Here is a 25,117-nt window from a genome sequence, read left to right as displayed (position 1 = left end):
CCCATCAAAAGGTATTCTCCACGAATAACGGCATGCAGAAGCGATATAAGACATTTTGGCACCGGCAATACGCCGCCTATGCATCGATCCTAAAAGATTGCAGTCATGTTCCCCGTGACGCAACGCAGCTTCGCGCAGGGATCGGTTGTTGTGGCACATTGCATTTAACCGCGATTAGAGGCGCCAAGCCTGCTTAAGTCGAACTCCCGAAGGGTACACGTGTGGTGCTAAGGAAGACAAGAACCGGCGCCGGAAGCTTCATTTAGATTAATGCGAAACAACGACGTTTCGTTGTCTATACTGCATGGGGGAAGCGCCGGGCGCGCTTTGGGTACAGGCTGATCGACGACGCGCAGGCACTGTGGCGTGTTAGATGAATTGTCCGGCTTCCCGCTACATGTGGGTAAATTTCCTAGGGCTAACGCATACATGTTTCCCCGTACTGGTGGCGGCATGCGCAAGGAGGGACCGAGGTGGGCTTGGTCGGATGGATATTGTTCGTAATGAGCAGGAGGGTGCGGAGATCGCTAATCTTGCTCGCAATATCAGTATAGGGCCGAGGGAGTTGGTGGTTTGGTATAAGTAGTCTGGGGATCTCGACTTGGTTGAAGGTATCCAGCAACCTACGTTCTTTTACAGTCCAAGTTCAGTTAGCAGTCTCGATATACCATTCTCACCATGAAGATTTCTCTCGTCACCATCTTGTCCGCCGCCGCGCTGGTCCAGGCTGCGCCTTTCGCTGAGCCAGAGGCTCTCCTCGATGAGCGCCAGGCTGCGCAGAGCATCGATGCTGCCATGAAGGCAAAGGGCCGGAAGTACTTCGGTACCTGCGCTGACCCAGGTCGTCTCAACCAAGGCAAGAACGCCGCGATCATCAAGGCGAACTTCGGTGCCATTACACCTGAGAACTCGTAAGTCTTCCCAACCTCCCGAACGCAGTGTTGTGTGCGATACTAACTGCCGGATAGCATGAAGTGGGATGCCACCGAGCCTTCCCGTGGAAACTTCAACTTCGGCAACGCCGACCAGACTGCCAAGTTCGCAAAGGACAACGGCAAGCTCATCCGTGGACACACCACCGTGTGGTACTCCCAGCTGCCCGCCTGGGTCTCCCAGATCAATGACAAGGCCACCTTGACCACCGTCATGAAGAACCACATCACCACCCTGATGAACCGCTACAAGGGCCAGGTCTACGCTTGGGATGTCGTCAACGAGATCGTAAGTTGATCTTCATATCCCGGTCCGACTGGAACATACACTGACCGCCCCACAGTTCGAGGAGAACGGTAGTCTCCGCGCCAGTGTCTTCTACAACGTTCTCGGTGAGGACTTTGTCCGAATTGCTTTCGAGACAGCCAAGGCCGTTGACCCTGCTGCTAAGCGTTACATCAACGACTACAAGTAAGCAAATCCTCTCAGGCTCCATCAAGATCATGACACTAACAACCGCCTAGCCTCGACCAAGCGTCCTACTCCAAGACCCAGGGTATGGTCCGCAACGTCAAGAAGTGGATCGCCGCCGGTGTCCCCATCGACGGTATCGGTTCGCAGGGTCACATCACCTCCGGCCAGGGTGCCAACGCTCCCGCCGCCATGGCCGCACTCTGCGCTGCTGCCCCCGAGTGTGCGATGACCGAGGTTGACATCCAGAACGCCCAGACCTCCGATTGGCAGAACGTTGTCAAGGCTTGCTTGGACCAGAAGAACTGCGTCGGTATCACCGTCTGGGGTATCCGCGACAACGACTCCTGGAGGCCCAACGGCAACCCCCTTCTCTTCGACTCCAACTACAACGCCAAGACAGCTTACAACACTGTCCTTGCTGCTATCAACAAGTAAGCGCGTCACACACCGTGCACATCGCACACTTTCTGTATATATTTTTCGGTGGATTGGGGAAGACTTTGTACATACATGGAGGGACAGCAGAGACGTCTTCTGGCTACAGCCCAGCGTCTCAATCAATCTTGTTCTCTCGACCAGTCACAATGCTCTCCTTCTGTGCACTCTTCAATGCCTTGATGATACTTACGCCGGCATCCGCGCTGGCTCCTACTTCAGCTTGTTTCGTCCAGAATATGTCGGCTGCATTGATTCGAACGCTTTTACGTCTTTCTCGCTCCGTCACGTCAAGATGGGATTTCTTGTCTGCAGTTGCCTCTAGTTCATCCAAATGCTTCTTTCTCCTCGCATATCGCTCTGCGCGCTCTTTCCGAGTCTGCTCCGAACCGATTCTCGACAGGGCAAATCGTACAGCAGCTCTGAAGCCCATGAAGATGTGTTCGGAGATGAGGATCGTCACTGGTAAGCTGGCCCACGTGCTCAAGCCAAGATATTCGCCAAGGAATCGCTGGGAACCGAACATGTGTACGATGGCAGCACTGGATATGCTCCCCAACCATGTCAATGACTCTAGACTGGCCACCCACGGCCCGATACCGTCGCTACGTGTTGGGTGAGGACGCTGATATTCGACACAGATCTTCAGGAAGTCCGACCGCAGCTCGATCCAGTTGTTGATGAAGAAGCCGATCGGCACGAGAGGCCACACGGGACTGAAGAGCGCAAGATAGCCAAACTGAATGACCATCTCTGCAATATCCTCTTGGACGTTGTATGATGGCCTCAAAGCTTGCCGTCTCGTGCGACGTAGGAAACGAGATTCCGCTGGATCTTCTGCAGTTGGACTTTCGTACGAGTCACTGCTGCGATTCTTTGCTCGGCTAGCTTGTCGGTCACGCCACCATTGTTTGATCTGAGTCTTCAGCCAAGGTAGCGCGAGCTCTTCGATTGCGCTCGAGACCTGCCCCGTTACGGTGAGCGCGATGACTTCGTTACGCAACCGGTCAGCGTCGGCCTTGAACACCATCTTAGCTCGAGTCTGCGCGCCTAGTGTGGCATCGATAACGCGTTCCAGCAACGGTATAATCTGGCCACCGAAGGGTACGTATACGAATGCTGTAAGAAGGATTGGTAGATAGTTGGTGATTGAGTTGAGCACAAAGATCTTTTGAGTCAGCGACATCTCGTAATGATCAGCTGTTCGATGGTTCTCGTATTCCGTCAGCGCAGTAGCGATGTCTTCCAGAAAGTTCGTCGCGTATGGGAGGAAAACTGCAAGAAGCACCGTAGGCAGGTATTCCTAGTGAAATGTTAGGAAACCGCAATGGGTGGGACTGGGCATATACTGACCAAATAGAACTTGTAAGGCCCTTCATAAGCTTCTCCAATGAAGGTCTCGATGGTAAAGACGAATGCGATCAGAATTCCGAGTAACAGAGTGCTGACGAGGACGAACGGTATAACGACCAATTGGCGCACAATCCTCTTCCATCTTGGGAACACATGCCGAACTCTTCCAGCTGAGTCAATGATCTCTTGTTCGTAGCGGAATTGCGGGCGGTTGACTTTGAGGTCGCCGACTCCTCGTACCTTCCATCGGATGGCGAGATCGGTCTGCTTGATCTTCCAATACTCCAAGAAAACAGTGCACCAGACTCCGATTAGGAGTGCGAACAACAGAGAGTATTTCGGCAAAAACGCCCAGGCAAATACACCAGCAGCGCAAGGGAATGCCAAGGATCGAAAGTAAGTCTGGATGAAGGCAAAGTAGAAGGCAACTTTGGCACCCCATAAATCACGTATACGGTCCAGGTCGTCTGGTTCCAAGAACACCCGAGTGCTCAGATGGGCCAACAACGCGCGGTTTGCACCTGAGTTGTGTAACGGGAAGATTGCGATCACATTTTCCCATGGTGGAAATTCTGGTGTAATACCTGCGCCTCCAAGCTCTTTGCGCCAGTTGACAAGGTGATACATGGAAAGCAGATCTTCGGCTTCGAACTCTGCGGTGACAACGGTCTTAGCGGTTCCGCCGGGATGGTCTTTGGTGATGCCATACAGCCAATCTTTGACTCTGCAAAAGCCTGCTTAGTCTCCTTTCAAATGACAAGGTTACGGACGAACTGAACGTACCGTGACTTGTAGACTGTGTTGCCAAGCAGATCTCTGGGCGCTTGGACAAACACCAACAATGTTTGATCGTAGCCAGGGCGTACCTCAGTATTGAGGCCTGCAGACTCTAGGTCATGCAATAGCGTCTTGCATTCTGCGATGGCGACGTCGTCATCTAGTCCTCGTCAGCCGTCCGCTCTAACACTACACCTTTGTGACATAACGTACCGACATTGCCAAAGTCATACACTATAACGTACTTGTCGTTATAGGTGACGTTCGCAAGCTCAGTATCATCGCTCAGTGTCGTGTCCGATCTCTTCAAGGGTCTGATTGACATGGCCAAAAGGGCTTAAACCGAGCGGAGAACCAGGGTAGCTGTCGAGACTGTGAAAAGTAGGGTCCACAACTGTGGCTGAAGGTTTTATAGCGTTGAGCCACTGAGGCGTCGTCATCGTGCTGGCCATGGCTCCTGTGGAGTCAGGCAAGCCTCAGCTGTGTCGCGGATTGGTGTTCGGTGGTGGGACCAACGCGTCTGAGTGCCAAACTTAGCAAGCGGATGCCGACTGATCCGGAACCGCGGGGGAAGACGGGCGCTCACTTCTGTCGGGTGTGAGGCGCTGTACATTTCGCAGGACGTCGGTTGCTGCGACCACATTATGGGAGGGGAAGGTGCAGGGCCTGGACTTAGGAGATGGAGCGACGGAGCGATTGATGGGGATGCCGTCACATGTGCGCGTCTGTTTGGGCCTAGCGCTCGAAACTGCCAATGACGTAAGCTATCGAGGACGCGTCGAGACGCGTTGTCACAACGCCAACTTCACATTTGCTTTATCTGCATTTCTTTCGCGAGCGCGATTCATCATACACAAAGAATGCAAGGAAACTTATCAGGACTGTATCAAGATTCAAGACTCGCTCTACCAAATGGACACAAAACAGGAACCCATTAAACTGCCTCTTGAGCAGACACAGCTCCGACCATAACCATGCGTCAAGAGATCACAGTCACACAGAAGTCACCGGTACCCAAATCCTACGGCTTTCTTCCGAAAGGCGACCGCTACAAAACACTGCATTGTCGCAAGCTTACCCACGAAGCCGGACGTCCATTATACATTGTCATCGACGACCAAAAAAGAACGACTGGCATCCGCATCCCCTTACACGTTTTGCACAAGGTCAACAAGCAGTCGAAAGAGACCTTATCAACTCGTCGCGCAGCTACAACAAAGCGCGATGCGACTGACATTGCCAACGCAGCTGCTGAGATAGACACGCAGTTTCCGAAAATACCAGCGTCAGAGAAGCAAGCCGTGCTTAAGCACGGCTTCAAGAAACACTCTGGTAGAGTCGGTCGAACGAGCTCAATACCGTTATCACGGAAGATCTTGTTTGCTGTCATTGCGCATGCACGGCATAGGCATACTGAATACGATGCTCTGCTGAAGAGTGGAAAGAGCAGGGAACATGCGAGGAAGACCACGAGAAAGGGCATTGAGACGGTGATGCGGAAGTGGGGATATACCAAAGGTGCGATGGGGGATACCCTGACATCGTGTTCGCTGGCTAACCGACTTTCAAGAACTTAATTGGTACTTTCGGAGCGAGGGCGCATCTGTTGGCTGAGGGTCAGTAGTCATGTCGCTAAACAAGTCACACCCACCCGAAAGCACGTAGACTGCACATGTGAAAGCCGTTCACTCGCGATCAAATATTCGAAGAGTACAACTCAGACACCCAAACAAGAACAGGGCCATGAGCGGTATGTCGTGATGGCCTGCGGTCGTAACCGGGACTGATGCCCTCGCGAATGAACGAGGCTCTTAACGGCATCAATTTGTCAATCAGAGTTGGAACGTGCGGTGTGTGTTATTCCAGAGACGCTTGCAAGATTTGCTACTGTCTCGTGATGATTTCACTGGGCCGGATATGATGGAGACCAATGTACTCGATGAACGAATGTATAGAGTCGAGAAGATAATGGTTGTTCGAAGAGGAGCAAAACGCATATCATATGGTATCTGCTATGCAAAAAAGACGTTTACAAAACCCATTCACTCCACGCTATGCCATGATCCAAAGACCATTTGACGCCTGCCCGACTACGTGACTAAAGCCGCATAGTACATGTTTTGCCTCTAGGGGGATATTCAAACCCAGGGCGGTTGTTGGCGTATCCAAAAGTATCGCTTGCAAATACTAGCCGTCGTCTGAATCGACGACCATGCTCTCCCCAAAGGCACTAAGATCCTCCTCTGCCGCGCCTTGCGCATGCCGCCTCCTGCGACCTCGCCTGCCAGCGACCCGATTCTGTTCGATCTCGCGTAGCTTGCCGTTCATTCTCCGTTCCAGCTCTTCGATCTCTTCATCTTCATCTGCGTCTCCTGTCATGTCTGGTCCCCCCGCTGTTCCAGACTCGAGGAGTCCGCTGTCTGACTCGTTGATCTCTAGCGCGCGATTGAGGAGGTCAGTAGCCATTGGGTCCTGAGGCGAGACAGCGAGGGCTTCGTGTAAGGTGATGATAGCGTCCCAACTTCTGTTGAGGTTTAGGAGAACCAGGGCTTTTGCGGTGAAGACGCTCGGGTCCTTCATGCCATGGCGGAGCACTTCGTCGAATGTCTCGAGTGCTTCGCTGTACTGTTCACACTTGCGAAGCGCATGGGCGAGATTTATCCGTGTGGGTATCCAAGCATCTGGGTCTGCTTCGTTCTGCTCTGAGAAAGCTAGCGCGCGGCGGAAGAATTGTATAGCGTCCAGTAATTGTCCTTCGTGGAAGTAGACAACGCCCATCTCGTTAAGAAGGCAAGGATCGTTCTCGCACAGATCGTACGATGTCTTCAAGTACTCTCGCGACAGGCTCAGGTTGTTCAATTGAAGGTTTTGCATGCCGAGGAAGAGCTGTGGTAGATGTGAACCCTGGAAGAGGCGTGCCGCGGTGGAGTAGGCGGAGATAGCTTGGTCGTGTTCTCCTTCTGCGGCAAACGTATGCGCGAACCCTATCCAGGCAGGGCCAAAGTGTGGGTCCATCATGGAGGACTTGGAGAAGTAGCGGCGTGCTTCAGCTATGCGACCGATTGCGAGATAGTAGGTACCAACGGCGAACCATGCGCATGGTTCTGAGGGGTTCGTGTCTGCTAGTTCGTGCGCAAGCAGGAACAGAGCGTTCTTTTCGCCGAGCTCGTGCAAGGACGCTATATGTATAGGCATGATGTTGAAATTGTACTTGTCGTTCGCGAGGACGGCTGACGTAAGGGCGAGGGTATCGCGGAAGCGGCATAGGGTGAACATGAGATCCGCTTTGGAGAGGACTATGTCGGGGTTCTCGCCAAGGTGATAGTGTGTCGTAAGCGTCTCGGTCGCGTTCGCGAATTCTTCTGGTCTGGTGTACTTGGATAGGCGTGTTGTGTAGAGGGTCTTGGTGAAGGACGCGGCCTCTTGTGACAAGGAAGGGTTGTTGGCGACGTTGATGGTGTCGAAGTTGAGCGATTCGAGGAACTTCCACTCCTCCTCTGGTGCCATCAACGAGTTGGACATGAGCGCATCGAAGGCCTCGAAGCATTGCACGTCGATCTGAACCGCCGTCTTGTAGCATTCCTTGGCCCGGTCGAAGGAGTTTTGCTTTGCATAGCACACACCCCGGAGGTAGCACATGCCTGCTTCCGACTTGATGTTGTTAACATCTTCGCGATCGCGCTCTTCGCTCGTGGGCAGGCGCTCGTTGCGCGAGCCGTTCTTGGTCTGTCTTGCGCCGGCCCGTGTGTTGACGTCGACGTGCCGCAGCTTGGTGCGCGTGTTCCCTGGCGCCGAGATCAAATGGGTTGGGTTCTTGTCGCCCAGTATCTGCAGTGCATCTTCCAATTTCCCCAGCTTCAGAGAGCAGTGCGCAGCGAGGTATCGACATTGGGGCGTGCGCTCGACGAGGTTTCCGCGTGCGAGGAGTGACTGTGTCCTGTTGTAGTTGCCGGTGGTGAAGTGCACCTGTGCTAGCCAGAATGCATCCTGGTCGTCATCTATGCGGTTTTGTCAGTATACGTCGACCTGCCGAGTGTTAGAGCATACCCGTCAAGGCCAGCAGCTTGTCTGCAACAAAGATGGCTGTGTCGTACTGGCAGCGATTGAGGGCTTCCTGGCGCCACTCGCGTAGATATTTCTCCATAGTTTCGCTATCGCATTGGGTATAGTCTGTTCAGGCGGCTTAGTGAATGTGTCCCAAAAGATATCCCCAGTCGAGGTGGCAGTCGGCGGCGGCGCGATGTTTAGAGCCAGGGTCGCGCCTGCCCGACGCGAGAGCACATGTTTGCGGGGTGCCTGCAGCAGCGGGCGGCCTTAGTCAGCCAAAAGTTCCGCGCTAGGGTTGCCGTTACCTAGACGTGATTTCTACCACTCACTTGACATCCAACACGCCACACGACCTCATCCATATCACGCGCGAGACCTTCATTTGCGCAGAATAAAGCTTATATTCTCTTTTAACACGTTAACTCGAAGCACCCGATCAGCGCCAAACCTCGCCAGACCTCACACAAACCGCCGCCATGTCCGAACGAAAAGTGCTCACCAAGTATTACCCACCGGATTTCGATCCTTCGAAGATCACGCGCCAGCGCGGCCCCAAGAATGCTGGTCCCAAGCTGATGACGGTCCGCCTCATGGCACCTTTCTCCATGAAATGCACCCACTGCGGCGAGTTCATCTACAAAGGCCGCAAGTTCAACGCGCGCAAGGAGACGACCGACCAAAAGTACTACAACATCGCCATCTTCCGCTTCTACATTCGATGCACGCGATGCTCCGGCGAGATCACCTTCAAAACAGACCCTAAGAACATGGACTACGAATGCGAGCGCGGCGCGAAGAGAAATTTCGAGCCGTGGAGAGAGGCCAAGCTCAATGAGGAGACTGAAGAGGAACGCCTGGATCGCATAGAAAGGGAGGAGGCAGAGCGCGACGCCATGAAAGAACTCGAGACAAAGGTCATCGATGCCAAAACCGAGATGGCCATCGCGGACGCTCTGGACGAGATTAGGTCGAGAAACGCAAGGCTAGAGAAGGCGGACCGCGAGGGCAAGGGAACCGAGGTACAACCCGATGCTGCCGACGAACGACGCAAGAAGCAGGAGGAAGAAGACGCAGAGGCTGCACGACAAGCATTCGCGAATCGGAGCATGCCTGACATCGGCGAGGAGACGATTGACGAAGACATGTTCGACGCGCCTATCGAGGTACCTGTTGCTACAACTTTCACCAAGAAGCCGAAGGAAAAGAAAGACTTTAGCGCAGCGTTAGGCCTGAAGAAAAAGGCGCCTGCCTCGACCCCCGCCCCTCAGGTCAAAGCCGCCGCACAACCCTCGAAATTATCGACCATGCTCGTAGCTGGTTATGATAGCGATGACGACTGAGCTGTTGGAAGGCTATTCCAAGCGTACAAGAGCAAGCAGGGCATACACGTACCCATGGCATCCCGGATGCCACCTAGGTCACACAATCAGCCACAACGTGGTGTATATTTGCGCTGGCCTCGTATAGATCGTTGAACACGGTATTGTTGGTGACTATGCGGTGAGTCTGCCATGGCTAGTGAAGGTGACTCATGCAGGACCAGCATCGAAGCTTGACGAGTCCATGAGGTTCATTACCGAACAGTCGCGAATAGTTCCTGCGCCCCAGAACACGGAAAAGGACTATGCGCATTCGACTGCCTTCTTATTCTGGTCGACGGAACCATCTTGTTATGGCATTTGCATTAGGCCGAACTACCGAGGCTGCTTTTGTAGCGCCTTGGAAACCGGTAGCGCCGGATTAATACCACACCCCATATCCAACTTAATCTATCCCCAGACCCACCTACCAGAAGAGGTTCTAATGACTTTGTGACTACGTTACCCCGCAAAAATGGTCACCTTCCCGGTCTGACGCTCCTAGGGTTCACCGAAGCTTGGGTACCTAGCCGTCTTAGGAGGGACAGCCGTTGCGCAACGCTCGTGACGTCGTATCCTTGACAAACTATGTGGCAACGCCGGATGGAACTTTATTTCACTGCCTTTATAAGTGGCCTTCCGCCTTCTCATCTGCTCGTCATATCCAGGCTTACCGTATTCCTTTCACGATGCGTCTCCTCACTTTGTGTAGTTTGCTTCCCAGCATTCTTGCTTTACCATCACAGACCCTCGACTTTTCAAGACATGCTATTGCGTCTCGCGCCGACTCGTCTCTTACAAACTATCTCGGCGTCTTCTTCCTCGGCGACAAGCCTTCTGTATACTTCTACCTCTCCAATGGCAACAACGCCAACTCCATGACTGCTTTGAACAAAGGCCAAGCGGTCATCAACCCGACAAAAGGCACTCTTGGCGTCCGCGACCCTGCAATCATATCTGGCGGAGCAGCCGAAGCTGGAAAGAAGTGGTACATCATTGGTACCGATCTGAACATCGGGAAGACAACGTGGGATGCATCCCAACGCACGGGATCCCGCGGCATCTTCGTCTGGGAATCCGTCGATCTTGTAACATGGACCAACGAACGCCTAGTCACTGTTGAAGATGCGACTGCAGGAATGGTCTGGGCACCCAGCGCTATCTTCGACGAAGCCAAAGGCCAATACTTCGTTCATTGGGCGAGCAAGTTTTATCCCACTTCCGACCCACAGCACACAGGTCCACCTTCGTCGATCCGCATCCGCTACGCATATACCAAGGACTTCAAGACCTTTAGCACGCCTCAGGACTACATCAACCGATCACCCACCAACATTATCGACCAGGAGTTTCTGGCTCTCGGTAACAACGCGTACGCGCGCTTCTTGAAGGATGAGAGCGCGAAAACAGTCTTTACGGAGATCTCGACTAATGGGCTATTTGGCACCTGGACTAGACCTGCAGGTGCTAACGCCATCATCGCATCTGGCGTTGAGGGCCCCGCGCCTTACTGGGACAACCAAGTAGCCGGCAAGGCGCATCTCTTGCTGGACTTTTATGGAGCGGATGGATATAGGCCCTACGAGAGTACCAACGTAAGGAGTGGCCAGTGGACAGCGAGTGATAGGAGTGCCTGGCCTCAGGAACTGAGGCATGGAAGTGTATTGGGCGTTAATGCGTCTCAGGTGGAAGCGCTGAAGAAGAAGTGGGGCGCTTGAGCGTTTGGATGTCGGTGACAAGGCGGTCGCCCTTGGTTTCACTCGTACCTAGACGCTAAATGGGACAATTACGCTTCTGGAATTGCGTCATGGTAGACATTGCGGATTCCCATCGGGAGTTCCTCTCTGTCTAGACCTTGCCTTTGTCCAAGCCCCTTGTTCTTGTTATTCCAAACTGTTACTACTACACTTTCTTGAGATGAAGCTGCTATCCTACGGTTGTCTCATTAGTCTTGTTACTTCGGCTACAAGTGGAGTCGTATCTGGACAAGAGCTACATGAAGATTTCACTGCCATCAACTCAAGCTCCAAAGTCTCGATTGCGGCCGCAGATCCCCAACTTGCTGTCGACACACCGCCACCCCCAGACCATGACTCCATATGGCACAAGGCTTATTGTCGCGGCGCCGCCCTTGTCCGAGCCATGTCCCTCGACGAAGAAGAAAGCAACACGATGCTGCAATGGCCTTACACACAAAGTCCTTGGGACGGCGATCTAAAGCCTGAACTGAGAAAATGGGGCTGGCTCGACAACGAAGAGGACAACACGAACATCGACGATTCGTGTGACTTCGATGAGAAGTTGAAGATGAAGAACACTTTCGACGCTCTCGGTGTTGACACGCGACCGGCGGGGAAGGGTGGACCGAATCATTGCTTCAGATTACAGCATAGCAATGGGCCTACGGTCATTCGAGACAAAAATGGCAAGATGCCTTATTTGTCCAGTCAGCGTTACGAGGCAGATGGGAAGACGTACAGGGTCAGTAACCTACACCTTCATCAACGTGATGTTCACCAGGCCAACGTCTAATAACGCAACAGGTCACCGACGCCTACAGCACCGTAGGCATAAACCGCAACGACGGTATTCTCTACTTCCTCAACCGAATGTCACCTGAGCAAGGAGCCGCAGATCTCTGGAATTTGAGACCGGAACAAGTCGATAAAGCCGATTTGCCCAAGATCCGCTCGAGCTCTGACTTAGCTTGGGCGCTCTGGAACAGGGTTCCAGGAGAACCAATGATCAAAATGATCATGGCTCTCCAGATTGTTAATACGCAAACGGCTGAGACGATCATACCGAAGGCTTTGGAGGCGGTGGGAGAAACAGAGCTGAAGAGATGGCCGGGAACGGAGATTGTTGTTGGGTCAGATAATGACGCTGAGGCTGAAGCTGCTCTTGCGCTTATTGGTACGTCAATTCTCCTGCACATCGCATCCCGCTCTCTCTGACACTCTCTAGGCTCGCCCAATGGACTCGGCGCTGGCTACTTTCTTCTACAACACAAAAGGCAGCTCGGTGGCGCAAATTTCATCTACAAGATCACGATATTTAGAAACGATGGCGATGAGTTTGATGATGAGCCTAATCTCATTTTTCACGTTGACAAGAATACAACACCGATGCCGGATGTGGAAGACACTCCTGGTGCGCCGGAGAAACCGGCGGAGAAGGGTAGCGCGGCGGTTCGAGAGGGTAAGGTAGTGAGGAGGAGTAGGGATGGGAAGAATTTGGTTAGAGAACATGTTGTTTGGGCGAAGCTTTGATGGGGAGAAGGTAGCGTGTCGCAAGAGGAGGAGTGCGTTTGTCAAGATTTTAGAACTCGAAGCTATTGCGATGGGCCAGCATATGAGTGTACAGGTTGGTTGACCAGCGATTGAGGTACAGTAGTGCGGCATGTTAGATCGAACGTGCTTTCTCTTTCCCGGCAGTTTTTTATCTCAGCTCTGTGTTGCTCTTGCCTCGAATCCCCTCCGCCACCTTCCCTCACCTTCACTTTGTGTCGCAAGCGCCGCCCGCTTGTCCGGTGAAGGCTCCAGTGTCTACCTTCTCTCCTTCCTCCTGTCGTTACCCCGCACGCAAATTTACCCGCAGCACCGCGAGTCGAAAAGATGAAGTTCACGCAGATCTTCTGCATCGTGGGTCTTGTTGCCCTCGGCGCGACTGAGGCCCTGCGCAATCTTACCAACGTCACTTCCGTCACTTTCGGATCTCAGAACCTCACTGTGCACGTAGCAGGCGACCCCGACGATAGCGACGATGACGACGATGACGACGACGATAGTGACGACAGCGACGATAGCGATACTGACGACGATGACGTACGGCTTGGGACTCCAGTTCCTGCTACTGAAGCACTTTGGCATGCATCGAAATGTCGGGGCGCCAAACTCATGTTTGCGTGTACCCAGGACCCACCGCAAGCCGCCCGGTTTGTCAATCCCTTGACAGTTCCCTGGGATGGCGACCTCAGGAACGAACTTCTCACTTGGGGTTACAAGGAAGGAACTAGTGATCCTGATGACGACTGCGAGATCGGCGTTCTCCAGCCAATGCTAGACGCCCTGGGACTTTCCAAAGTAAACAATCTTCACGGCGGGCCAAACTACTGTTTCTCTTACGAACATCGTGACAGCGCTGTCGTGGAAAGAGTAAATGGAATCTTGCCACCCAAGGACAAACAGTGGTATATTGTCGATGGTGTGAGGTACAGGGTAAGCTCATGCGTCGACTCCTTTCACTGGCCTCAACTAATGACTTTGTGCTTCTAGGTCACGGACGCTTATTCCACCGTCGTCATCAATCAAGCTGCTGGTATAATTTTCTTCCTTCGCAGAGGGTCCGCTGAGCATCAAGCCCGCAGACTCTGGAAGGTAAAGGATCAGGTTCCCATTCCACCAAATGAGTTGCCGGCTCTACGTACGAGCTCAGACGTAGCCTGGGGATTCTGGAACCGAGTAAGTGGTGAAAACCTGGGGAATATCAATGGCGTCGTCTCCATGTTGATCACCAACGACCAAACGCGGAGAGTTATCGATAGGGTATTGGTGGACAAGCATCTCGAAACGGTACAGCTATGGCCAGGAACTGTGGTTGACGTCCACTCCGTACATTATCTGGCTCTTCTGGGTACGTTGAAATTCTCTATTCTTCCACACTCGTGATGCAAAGCATCTTATGCTTCGGGTTTGGGAAGTCACTAACGACCAATGCGAATCTAGGATCACCCAATGGTAGAGCTGTAGGATATCTGCTGGCGCAACACAAGGCAAAGATTGGCGGCAATAGATATGTTGAGTCTATTCACATATTCCGCCCCTACGAGTACTCGACACTGCCTCACCTTTTCTTCCGCGTCAATTGGGCGCCATCTCCGCCGCCAACAGTACCAGAGGAACCAATAGAGAACTTATTGCCGCCAGAAGGAAATGGGTTTGAAGTGGTTAGAAGAGGTAACGGTGAGAAGAACGTCATCAGAGAGCATGTGATTCGGGCGAAACTGTGAAAATACGATCAAACGCATAAGACTTGGGCCACAATACACCGGCTCATAGATCCACCAGCTTAGCATACACGAGAGGCTCATTCAATTACCGCTTCGGATTGATTGATAACCGTGTCTTTCACTTCCAGACTAGCCAACCTAACGCTTCTGACTCTTGCTGCTTACCTTTAATGATGTTTCACTCATATTGCAAACACTCCGAGTGTCACTTGCGTCATTCCGGGTACGTACGCGTAGTGTCACTGGAACTAACGCCCTTTACTCCATAGACCCGCTTACATCTCTGATGTACTCTCTCACCGAGCGCCTACCACCTCACACTGATCTGCAACATGAAAGTCCACCTACTTTCATGTCTCGCCGCGTTTCAGAGCCTCGCCGCGAGTGAGGCTCTACTACCCTCCGTCAACGAGACGTCACTTGATCTCTCTAGCCTGGTCACTGAAGACGGCCATAGCCTACTCAAAAGAGCACCCATCGCGCCAGCAAATGACAACCTCTGGGTGACTGCCGGTTGCCGAGGCCAGAAGCTCCAGCTAATGGACACGCTCAATCCACAGGAAGCGCAGCAGTTCGGTAGTCCGCTGAACAGCCCATGGACTGGAACACTCGTCAACGAGCTTGCGCTGTGGGGCTACCTAGACAACAGCGAAAACAGGGACATCAAAGACGAATGCGACTTCACCATGAAGCCAATGTTCGAAACGGCGCTGAAGGCTCTTGGAATCAGCGCGAGGAGCGCTCCGGATGGCGGACCGAACAAATGTTTCTCCTACGTCCACAGAGACAGTGCCGCCGTTCAGCGGTTGCCAAACGGCCAGCTGCCAGCCAGAAACCAACAGCAGTACGTCGTCAACGGCAGAACCTACAGAATCACAGGCGCATTTCACACCATTGGTATCAACGCGCAAGACGGTGTCATCCACATGATCAATCGCCGGTCAGCCCAATCCGCGGCCAAACAATTATGGAACGTCGCCCAAGCTCCAAAAGACCAGCTACCCGCTCTAGCTTCGAGTTCAGACATTGCCTGGGGTCTATGGGAAAGGATGAGCGCCGGTAACCTCGCCAACATCAACTACATCTTCTCCCACCGGATCACCAACGAAGAGACACGCGCCATCATCGCGCGCGCTTTGGAAGGCCGGGAAGTACGACCTTGGCCGGGAGAGGTATTCGAAGCTGGAATGGCTACGGAATACTGGGCTTTGTTGGGTAGGTTCCACACGGCCTCTTGCTTGCAGAATGTTACACAGTGCTGATGTATGACTTCTAGGATCGCCGAACGGCATCGCGGCAGGCTACCTGCTCGGACAACATAAACCCCAGTTTGGTCACAACAGATACGTTTCGGCTATACATGTCTTCCAGGGCGCACCGGGAAGCCCTTTCATGGGTGTACCGGCGTTGCCGTATATGTGCTTCGTTGTTAAGCCGGCGCCGTACCCGCCGCCGCCTCCTCCGCAGGAGATTCAGATGCGAGATGTTGCGCTGGATGAGCCTATTGCTATCGATGAGGACGAGGACCGAGTGGTAGCGCGGTCTGAAGACGGGAAGAGCATTGTGAGGAGTCATAAAGTGTTTGCAAAGTCGTGATAGAGAGTGGAGGGATAGTTAGATTGGAGAAGGCAAAAGCTTGATAATGTTTCCTTGCACATATCATCGTTTCTGGAATGTACGCATACATTGAGTGCTTTTAATAGCGTTCGCTTTGTGCTAATGATTGCATGCTCTCGAACCGAACCGATGTTGTCTAACCATCTAATCGTTTCCTTCTTGTACACGAAGCCATCTGCTCAAGGCGCAGCATCGAAGGCCGGCTTCTACGTACCTAGTCTGAGCGGCCTGCAAAGACCACGTGTCGTCTTATAAGACTTGTCCCATCCCCATCCCCATCAACAAGATTCGACTCCACCAATCCAGTGCCCTTATCCTTGCCCTTGTCCTTATCTTCAGGCTCCGCCATCTCCGGCGGCGGCGAAGGCACATTATCGACGTAAAAGAGAATGTTTCTCATCGGGCGGTCTTCCTTATCGGTCAGGAAGACGTTGATCTTGGAGATGTACTTGTCCTTGCCCAATTGGCGCTTGTGTTGCGCAAGGAAATAACCTGCGGCTCGACCGTTTGCGGAACCTGTTGAGCGATCTTGTTAGTAATTGAAGGTAGAACGAGATGTTGACGGGAGACACTCACCGATAATCGCTAGTCCTTCCTCCGACTTTGGATCAATCTCAGTTCCTGGCCACTTTTTCGGCTCTTTGATGTTCTGTTTGGCGAGCGCTCTATCGATGATAGATTGAGTCTCTTCGTTTGCGATGTACAAGCTGAATATCTTGCGAATGTCACCGAGGTTGTCCTTTCCGCGTATCTTATTCCAGAGGCCCCATGCGAAGTCAGAGCTGGCGCGCAGTTCGGGTAGCTCAGAGGCTTTTGGGGCGTATTTCCAGAGCATCTTTGCGGTTTCGAAGGGACTACTGCGCGAGACGAAGAAGAGTGCGCCCGCCGTGGGATTGACACCGAACGTGTACGTGGAAGCTGTGCACTAGGCTCTGTGTCAGTCACCCCGAAAATTTGCTATGATATCCGGCTTAGCAGGTTGATGCGCAAACCCAACTTACCCGCTGCCTCTTGCCCGATGGATCAAGATAGTATTGTTTATCGATTGGCAACATCCGACCTTGGGGGTCATCCAGGTAGAAAGGATCTTTTGGATCAAAGAGAACGGCCGGACTGTTGTAGTGGAAAGCGCCGAAACACTGATTATCTCCTCCTTCGCTGAGCGACTTATCGCTTATGTCGAGGGCTTTGAAAGAAGTCGTCATCCCATGGAAGCCGAAGGCGCACCAAGAGTCCTCGTCCTCCCATAGATCCCAGGCCCACGCTAATCCCTCTTTCTCTAAATTGCCGTCCCATTTGCTGCTGAGGGGATCGATGTAACGTGTGCCTTGATTGCCGTCTCTGGTCATTGCGAGGAAGAGTTTCTGGCCTCGACATACCGCCTTTTCATACTCTTCATCGCTGATTGCTGAGGCATGGATGACGAAGCCGGGGTCCGCAGGGTTATAGCCAGCAAAGTCGATTGGAATGACGTTCCTCCTGGAAACGTGAAGGGCTGAGATATTCAAGAGAGGCCCACGTGGCGGGCTGAGACGCTCACTTGCGACCAGAGCGACTAATCCCGTCCATGACAGGAAATTGAGTGCCTTCATCGCGACGGAAAAGGAAGAGCGCGGTAGTGTTTGACTAGTTGAGGCTGAGCGACGGACGGGTACGCGAAAGCGGAGGAGTAGAAGAACAAGTAGTTCAGGCGGGAGGTGGGGAGGTGAAGGGTGAGCAGCCTGGATATAATCTTTGCCTAAGGTGCACGAGCAGTCGAAGGTGTAGAGCTGGGGGCCCGACCCACACTGCGTTCTAAGCGTACTACGAAAAAGGTTTAGTTGCAAGCGACTCTACTGTCATTCCGTTTCACTCAACAGTACAAAATATCACCGCCACCGAGATACAGTGAAGGCGTTACCTGCTCAGCAATGACACTGGCCTTGGACCCTCGACCTTCGGAACCTAAAACCCACGACGGGTGTTTCCACCGCTTCTCCCACGTGTGCACTCATGCTGCCCGTCGCCGTGAGTCGGAGAACAGTCTGGGTAATGTGAATAGCATGAAGCCAAGTGGTCATAGCTGCAAGCCTTCCTGGCCTTCGTTCCATAAGCTGTGGTTGTCTTATCTTTGTCCGCTGAACCATATCGCTTGGAGCTTTGTTCTTGCGGCCATGCTAATCGATAGAATTTGGTTGAAACGGATCAGTAGTTCTTTGCGGTATTATTGTGCGGGCGTTTGCTGTAGATGCGATAGAAGGTGCGTGCCATCACTACCTGCATAAGCTGGACTGTGATACATCAACAATTGAGACGCGCCGTTCAAACTGTCGTTCATTGCGAAGATGAGCCATCAATTACCCTCGGCATGGTGACGGAGAGATTGATGGCGGGTGCTGAGCTCCTCTCTGGTGCAATGGTACACGGTGTTGATAGACGCGCCTGAATTGATACAGTTTAGCGATGATCGAAGCTCGTGGCGTTGGAGCATGACAATGTAGCTGCGATGACTGTACTGAGGCAGAAGCAGCCATTAAATCATGTAAGGAGCGGCGCATTCCACGACCGTTGTGGTGGGTGTGTATGGTGAAGCTGGACGCGTCGACGCGTCGTTCGGTCTAGCCTGAGGCGGGATGTCAGATTAGTCAGCGGAAGATTTTGGGGCAGGTAAGCCGAGCGGTCACTGCAGCGCGCGTCGACACTGTCAACGGCTTCCATACACTCATTGGCATTTAATTTATGTGCACAGTATCCTGTCGAGATATATTCCATTCTGTACCTGTCTATCACCTACACGTGCAGGCGAACAGCCTTTGACTACAGCCTATCCTACCCTTCGTCGACCCTTTCTCCGCTTCATCTCCGCTTCGCGTCTCTACGCTGTTGGTCTTTTGCTCTGACACCGCTTACATTTACAGTCATACACGAATAACATGCTCTCTAAGCACACTCCGTCCATCCACGCTTCTTCCCAGTACCTTCGTCTCCTCCACTTCTTCAACAACGTCGATCGCATCCACATTCGAGACGTTCGCCAATTGCGCGCCATCGACCTCTCCATAAAGATTGGGTGCATCTTTCACCCAAAAGATCAGAGTCGGATACTCGTCATCCGTAACGGGATGACGCGCTTTGAAGACCGTGATCTTGGAGATCATCTTGTTGCCTCTTAGTTGCTGTTAGTGCTGGGCAAGGAAGAAGCCGGCTGCTATACCGTTCGGAGAACCTGCAGTGTAGTCTGTCAGCGCTATATACCTACAGCTTTCCCCATCAATAACAGGGGTATAGCACCAGCTGTCATGCCGAAGCACTGGACCTATCTAAGATAGTGACGGCTTCGACAGAGGTGATGTCGAAGTCAATTCCTGGCCATTCCTGGATACTGTCCACTTTTGTATGCCCCGATCGCGGTCTATGGGTGTTGATGGCGAGGTTCAGAATTCCCAATATCTGCTTACTGTCGGCACTCAGACCCCAGAAAGCCGTGATTGGAGTATTGTGCGGTAATCGATTCCAGAAGCCCCATGCCAAGTCAGCATTACTTCGCAAGGCCGGTAGGTCTCTCGATTGTGGTGTGTTTTCACAGCGGTCTTCCAGTGCAGTGGAAATGTCGAGTCCGGCCATTGGCGCCTCCAATCAAGATACCATTGCATGTGCTTTGAATGAGTACTAATCCCTTTCTCTCCGGTGCTTGAGTGTTCAATCCACCGGCTGTTCGATGAACAAACAAACATGCTGGCAGCGAAAGATCACGACTGTCACCAAGCGAACTTAGCGTCCGCGCGCCATCATGAAGATGTGGAAGGTACCTAGGTATGCTCGCCTTCTTTTCCATTGAATGAGACTGCGCTCTGATGAAAACCAGCTTTCCTGCTTCCTAATTGTGACTGCATCTAAATCATTCATGAGCCTCTTGCGAGCGCACTGCTCCAGCCCCACAAGCCAGTAGACACGACGGTGGGAGAGTTGGCATGGGGCTTGGTTCGTAGTACCGTCGCCTTCAATATTGACTTTTGCCAACTCGTAATTACCATGGCAACATGAATCAGATAAAGATGCGATTCTCACGATCACAGTCGGATGCCCGGGCACGCACAACGTGTGGTAGTTCTTAACTTTTCCCGATGCAGTAGTCCGTGGTGCGGACTTCTGGGGAAGGTTTGCCGAACCCCGCATTGCCGTGTACACACACGCGTCTAGCCAGCGCTCGCGTCGAGACGACTCAACAAGCAATTGGAATTGCTTATAAGCAGTGACAGATTACGATGTCCTTTCAGAGTAGTGAACGGAATCCATCTTCTGACATATTTCCATCATGAACGGCCATGCAGAACCGAGCAAGCGTCAACGCTTCGATGTGCCTGCCAAGATGAAAGCATTACAGTAGGCATGCTCGGCGCGAAACATACGACATCTCATTGCTAAGATACTCAAGATACTCTGGCCCCGAGAAATTTGCAGTCGAGACCATCGATGTTCCGACAATCGGTGATGATGATGTTCTTGTACAACACACTATTCATCACCCCGCGGTATTTGCTGCACTAACACACGAAAGGTCAATATCTCAGCCTGCGGTGTATGCGGAACAGTAAGTAGAAGAAGAGGAGAAAGACTTTGGGGCATGCATCATACTGACCACCTTGAAGGATTTGCATTACCAGTAAGCTTCGGATGCGAAAAGCTTGCGACGCAGGCACTGACTCGGCATGTTCACAACTGCAGCAAAGGCGAGTTTCTGGCAAAGGTGAGATCATCAGGAAATCAAGTATTGAACAAAGCTGACTTTCTTGAAGTATCCTTTGATACCCGGTACGAGCGATCGTTCACTTCTCCCCACACCTCACTCACCTTCCCAGGCCATGAGGCAGCAGGCACCGTCGCCGCTATCGGCAAGAAGGTCAATAACGTCGCGGTTGGTGACCGCGTAGCAGCCGATGCCTTACAGCCATGTCTGAATTGTTACTACTGCACGCGCAGAAAGACCCAACTCTGTGAAAATGTCATCGGATATGGCGGTAATGTTCCGGGTGGTTTCGCAGAGTACTGCAGATACCCAGCTCGTATGGTCTTCCCTATTGGTAACCTTCCGGATCTAGAGGCCGTCTTGCTCGAACCCGCCGCATGCGCAGCGCATGGTATTGAGAGAATGCAGATGGAGGTCGGAAGCAGAGTACTGCTTTTCGGATGCGGGCCGACTGGCATATTGCTGGCTCAGTTGATCAAGATGAATGGCGCTGCTCATGTATGCAGCACATCCAAAGGTTACGCGTAACTACTAACGCGACCTAGTTAACCATCGCCTCAAAAGCCGGCCCGAAACTCGATCTCGCGCGCGAACTCAACATTGCCAACTCCTACATTACCATATCCGACGATAACCCCGGAGACGACATGGCTGCGCTCTCGACTGACAATCCCTACGGTTTCGATATTGTCGTGGAAGCCACAGGCGCACCGACAGTTCTGGAAAGGTCCATCGAGTACGTGCGTAAAGGCGGTAAGCTGGTGGTTTACGGCGTATACGACGAAAGTGTGAAAATTGCATGGTCGCCCTTCCGGATCTGGGAAAAAGAGATCACGATTCTGGCTAGCTTCTGCAGTATGAGCCATATACCGCATGTCTTGGAGTATGTGAATGCTGGGAGATTGAAGTTGGGCGGCATTGCGAACAAGACGTATCGAATCGAGCAATGGGAGGAGTGTCTGGACGCGGTGAGGAAACAAGAGGTTGTTAAGGCTGCTATTGTGTTCGATTGATGCGAATCGTGGTAGTAAGAAAATAGACGGAGAACCTCAAGGCCTCACAAACGACATATCTCTAAACGGTATAGGCGAGGTTCGGAAGTGTATTAGCGTGGCGCTCCTAAATCTATAACTACTTATGAGTACATCTTCTTGTGGAAGTCGGTATTCGCCAGATCCACAGCCCGCTTCGTAGCCTCAATGAGGTCCTCCTTTGGGAGTCCCAATTCATCGTTGTTTAGCTTATGATCCCTCTCGAACAAACCTGCCTCATCGATGAAGTACCTCGTGTACAAAGCTGTCGCAAAAGACATGCGATCGCCCATCATCATCTTCTCCCTGGCAGTGGCCAAGCGCTGCTTCAATGGCTCCGAAGTGATCTTCCAATCTTTCTCGGTAGTGCCGGTCACTTTCTGTACCGCCTCGAACATCTCGCGCTGGTTGAGGGCGAACGACGATACGAAAGTCATCCGGTTGCGGTACTGCTCCAGTGTCGGCCCGTTGCCATCAGATGCCGATACTGGCAAAGATAGCAAGTTCGCCACAGCCAGCCCGGTCTGGGGCCATGTGGCAGTGTTCAGCCGCTGCTTCCCATCGTCAAAGTACACGACCTCTCGTTTCGGAATATCGATGCCGAAGTAAGCGCCGCTGAGAGAGTACTCATACCAGAAGCCAGAGGTCACACCTATCCAAGAAGAAACTCCGAGCGACTCGATGAGCTTGCGAGCGATCGTCTTGCCAGGCCCGATGGTTTCGTTTTGGATCTCCTCCGTGTTGTACATGCCGAATTCGTTTGGTAGAATCCATGGTACGCCGGCTTGAGCTGCGCCACGGATGAGCTTCTCCTGCGCATTACCACCGAAGACGCTCATTGTGATGACTAGTGCATCTTGACCGGTCAGGGCTTTGACTATGGTATCTGGGCTATCGTAGTCGATGCGTGCGACGTTAACACCAGATGGGAAGGTGGCCTTGGACTCTGTACGCGTGACGGCGGTGACGTTGAAATGGTCCTTCGCAAGGAGAGCGGAGGTGATGTATGAACCGACGTTGCCATTGGCACCGACTACGGCGATGTTCTTGAGTTTGGATAGCAATGCCATATTGACAAGTGTGAGGACGAAGGGGTTCTGTGGTTATTGGTAGAGTGAGGAACACAGAAGCGTGTCAAGTTGTTTCTAATAATGACCTCGATACTTGGGAGTGACTTCCTTCTATATACCTCTTGAGATACGTTAGGAAAGATCAATGTTGGGAGGCATACGGTCGGTATTCGGTCGTAACCTTCTAATTCCGCCCATGCATAGACAAGGAGGTGCTCCTATACTGCAACCAGTGTAGCTCGATGAGCCAACACACACAACGTCGACTGGCAACACTGATGGAGCCTTGTTCAGGCCCCCAGATCCATACAAGGCAAGCTAAGTATGCACCGAAGTCCGATCGCTGACATGATCCGTCCGAGCTGGATAGGCGTTAAAGCGCGAGCACCGAAGTGTGTGGTGATGTCATCTTCATATTCGGTTAGCGCGGTGGTTAGCGCCCGGACGCCCATCTCCACATCCGCGGTCAGCGATCTCCGCGCATGGAAAGACGCGTCAAAAGAAGGGGTGACGGACGTCTTCCCGACTTCTCGTCGTACGTATTTACCCAACCAAGTCAAATGTTGCGCAATACTCGTTTCGTCTCCGTCATCTTGCTGGAGTCTTGCGCGGACGAATGCCACGCCGCATAAGTGTGGCCGCCTAAAGACAGCAGTCCAGCTGCAGGCGTTCGCCAATCATGAGTGTCTTGCACAGCCCCTCCACCAGGGGACGAAAGTCTCAGGCCAGCCTGATTCTCTCCAGCAATCGCGACAGCATTGCCTCGACAACGACGCAGAGCCTGCGACATGACGGCTGTTCAGGATTACCAGTACCAACCACTCGCGAACGATGGCAACACGCGTTTCATACAGCTGTACCCAGCGGCGCACTTCGAAGATCCTATACGCGTGGACATCGTCGAACGGGCTTATGATGCCTCCAAAACCCAAGACCCAGCCAGCTACGAGGCTTTATCGTATGCTTGGGGCTCAGATGAAGATTCGGCGTACATCTTCGTTGGGGCGAACTCTCGCTTGCGTGTCCGTCACAATGTTATCCAGATCCTGAGGTACCTGAGGGACGGTATTACCCCAGGATGTACTGCCCGAACCCTGTGGATTGACGCTATATGCATCAACCAAGCGGACGACGAGGAGAAAGGAAAGCAAGTCACTATGATGGGGAATATCTACGCATGTGCTACGAGTGTGCTGATCTGGACTGGAGAACCTGGATGCGATCTGCAAGCGCTACAGCGCAGCTTTGAGGGCCAAGAGAAAGAGAAAACGCTTCTATGGATATGGACACCGGCGAACAATGAGATACTTCGCTTGATGCAGTTCTTCGCGACCGGATGGTTTACGAGGCGCTGGGTAGTCCAAGAGATTATGCATGCCCGCGAAGCCTACATCATTACCGGTAGTGACACAATGCAGTGGCAGCAATTCCGTGTCTTTGTCAAACATCTGGAATCTATGTTTTCCTACGAAGTATTGACACCACATGTTACGGCAATCCTGCAGCACTTGAGCAATCTCACTGCAGTACGATATACCGAGTCTGACAAACTTTCTCATTGCGATGAGAACACTACTGATGCCCAAACGGATCGCATCGTAGCTCAAGCCGAAAATATGACAACACTGTTGACGCGGTACTCTACTACCAGATGTGCAGATGATCGCGACAGAATCTATGCACTGCGAAGTCTCAGTTCGACACCAATTCCAGTCGACTACCAAGTGTCAGCCAATGAGGTATATGACCGCTTGAGCAGGATCGAAGTGATCCGATTTCCAATGGCCATAATGAGCTGCGCTGGGTCCTTCGGTGGACTCGCAGCTTCATGGGTCCCGGATTGGAGATTGCCCATGCGATACAGCCTGTTTCAGTCGTCTCTTAAGATGCGATGCCCAGTTCCGCTAGTAGAGAGGTCGTTGGTCACCGTTACAAACAGCCTGCTCGCGATACAGGCAAGCTTTGGTGGCGTCATTGAAAGTGTCCGCGATACATGTAGTCAAGCATATGCGACGGATGTTGAGACTATGTACAGATGGACTGAATATTTTGCCCAATATCACAAGGCCAAGACCTTAGAGCTGGGATCGAAGCATGGAATGATCTTGTATTGTGCTCTAAAGGTGATACCTATCGACGACTACGTTGTAGATTCGGAGCCCTCTTCTTTCAAAAAAGAGCCGCAATTGCGTTGGGAAGAACACCTCCGTTCTTGGGCATCGGACAAGGAACAAGCGCTTTATTGGGAAAATTTGTTCTATGAAGCAAGAGATATGGGATTTGTCCAC

The 25,117-nt window shown here is 52.4% G+C and overlaps 11 protein-coding genes across 11 annotated transcripts; 7 read left to right on the top strand and 4 right to left on the bottom strand.

Moving 5' to 3' along the window:
* Positions 1-678: 678 nt before the first annotated feature.
* J4E88_005163 (uncharacterized protein) lies at positions 679-1,842 on the top strand (the record flags this gene model as incomplete). Its single annotated transcript, XM_049398803.1, has 4 exons — positions 679-911; positions 969-1,221; positions 1,277-1,404; positions 1,458-1,842. The coding sequence occupies 4 exons, from the start codon at positions 679-681 to the stop codon at positions 1,840-1,842; spliced, it is 999 nt and encodes a 332-aa protein (XP_049255483.1).
* A 118-nt stretch (positions 1,843-1,960) lies between these two features.
* J4E88_005162 (uncharacterized protein) lies at positions 1,961-4,297 on the bottom strand (the record flags this gene model as incomplete). The annotated part of the gene is made up of 4 exons (XM_049398802.1): positions 1,961-3,145; positions 3,196-3,919; positions 3,979-4,132; positions 4,186-4,297. The coding sequence occupies 4 exons, from the start codon at positions 4,295-4,297 to the stop codon at positions 1,961-1,963; spliced, it is 2,175 nt and encodes a 724-aa protein (XP_049255482.1).
* A 649-nt stretch (positions 4,298-4,946) lies between these two features.
* J4E88_005161 (uncharacterized protein) lies at positions 4,947-5,586 on the top strand (the record flags this gene model as incomplete). The annotated part of the gene is made up of 2 exons (XM_049398801.1): positions 4,947-5,490; positions 5,543-5,586. 2 exons carry the CDS (start codon positions 4,947-4,949, stop codon positions 5,584-5,586), a joined length of 588 nt encoding a protein of 195 aa, XP_049255481.1.
* A 573-nt stretch (positions 5,587-6,159) lies between these two features.
* J4E88_005160 (uncharacterized protein) lies at positions 6,160-8,116 on the bottom strand (the record flags this gene model as incomplete). The annotated part of the gene is made up of 2 exons (XM_049398800.1): positions 6,160-7,970; positions 8,020-8,116. The coding sequence occupies 2 exons, from the start codon at positions 8,114-8,116 to the stop codon at positions 6,160-6,162; spliced, it is 1,908 nt and encodes a 635-aa protein (XP_049255480.1).
* Positions 8,117-8,495: 379 nt separating this feature from the next.
* J4E88_005159 (uncharacterized protein) lies at positions 8,496-9,359 on the top strand (the record flags this gene model as incomplete). The annotated part of the gene is made up of 1 exon (XM_049398799.1): positions 8,496-9,359. One exon carries the CDS (start codon positions 8,496-8,498, stop codon positions 9,357-9,359), a length of 864 nt encoding a protein of 287 aa, XP_049255479.1.
* Positions 9,360-10,066: 707 nt separating this feature from the next.
* On the top strand, positions 10,067-11,095 carry J4E88_005158 (uncharacterized protein; the record flags this gene model as incomplete). The annotated part of the gene is made up of 1 exon (XM_049398798.1): positions 10,067-11,095. One exon carries the CDS (start codon positions 10,067-10,069, stop codon positions 11,093-11,095), a length of 1,029 nt encoding a protein of 342 aa, XP_049255478.1.
* A 199-nt stretch (positions 11,096-11,294) lies between these two features.
* On the top strand, positions 11,295-15,981 carry J4E88_005157 (uncharacterized protein; the record flags this gene model as incomplete). The annotated part of the gene is made up of 8 exons (XM_049398797.1): positions 11,295-11,858; positions 11,921-12,290; positions 12,342-12,575; positions 12,975-13,594; positions 13,652-14,009; positions 14,102-14,265; positions 14,757-15,600; positions 15,662-15,981. The coding sequence occupies 8 exons, from the start codon at positions 11,295-11,297 to the stop codon at positions 15,979-15,981; spliced, it is 3,474 nt and encodes a 1,157-aa protein (XP_049255477.1).
* A 235-nt stretch (positions 15,982-16,216) lies between these two features.
* Positions 16,217-17,401, bottom strand: J4E88_005156 (uncharacterized protein; the record flags this gene model as incomplete). Its single annotated transcript, XM_049398796.1, has 4 exons — positions 16,217-16,518; positions 16,579-16,927; positions 17,004-17,371; positions 17,395-17,401. The coding sequence occupies 4 exons, from the start codon at positions 17,399-17,401 to the stop codon at positions 16,217-16,219; spliced, it is 1,026 nt and encodes a 341-aa protein (XP_049255476.1).
* Positions 17,402-20,296: 2,895 nt separating this feature from the next.
* On the top strand, positions 20,297-21,741 carry J4E88_005155 (uncharacterized protein; the record flags this gene model as incomplete). Its single annotated transcript, XM_049398795.1, has 6 exons — positions 20,297-20,364; positions 20,417-20,486; positions 20,540-20,572; positions 20,631-20,644; positions 20,707-21,226; positions 21,274-21,741. The coding sequence occupies 6 exons, from the start codon at positions 20,297-20,299 to the stop codon at positions 21,739-21,741; spliced, it is 1,173 nt and encodes a 390-aa protein (XP_049255475.1).
* Positions 21,742-21,863: 122 nt separating this feature from the next.
* On the bottom strand, positions 21,864-22,829 carry J4E88_005154 (uncharacterized protein; the record flags this gene model as incomplete). The annotated part of the gene is made up of 1 exon (XM_049398794.1): positions 21,864-22,829. The coding sequence occupies one exon, from the start codon at positions 22,827-22,829 to the stop codon at positions 21,864-21,866; it is 966 nt and encodes a 321-aa protein (XP_049255474.1).
* A 679-nt stretch (positions 22,830-23,508) lies between these two features.
* Positions 23,509-24,449, top strand: J4E88_005153 (uncharacterized protein; the record flags this gene model as incomplete). The annotated part of the gene is made up of 3 exons (XM_049398793.1): positions 23,509-23,512; positions 23,574-24,355; positions 24,432-24,449. 3 exons carry the CDS (start codon positions 23,509-23,511, stop codon positions 24,447-24,449), a joined length of 804 nt encoding a protein of 267 aa, XP_049255473.1.
* Between the last annotated feature and the right edge of the window lie 668 nt (positions 24,450-25,117).

Source organism: Alternaria novae-zelandiae (assembly GCF_023758075.1).
Source record: "Alternaria novae-zelandiae strain BMP 2774 chromosome Unknown scaffold_9, whole genome shotgun sequence".
Taxonomy (NCBI): domain Eukaryota; kingdom Fungi; phylum Ascomycota; class Dothideomycetes; order Pleosporales; family Pleosporaceae; genus Alternaria; species Alternaria novae-zelandiae.
This window is presented reverse-complemented; position numbering and strand designations above follow the sequence as displayed.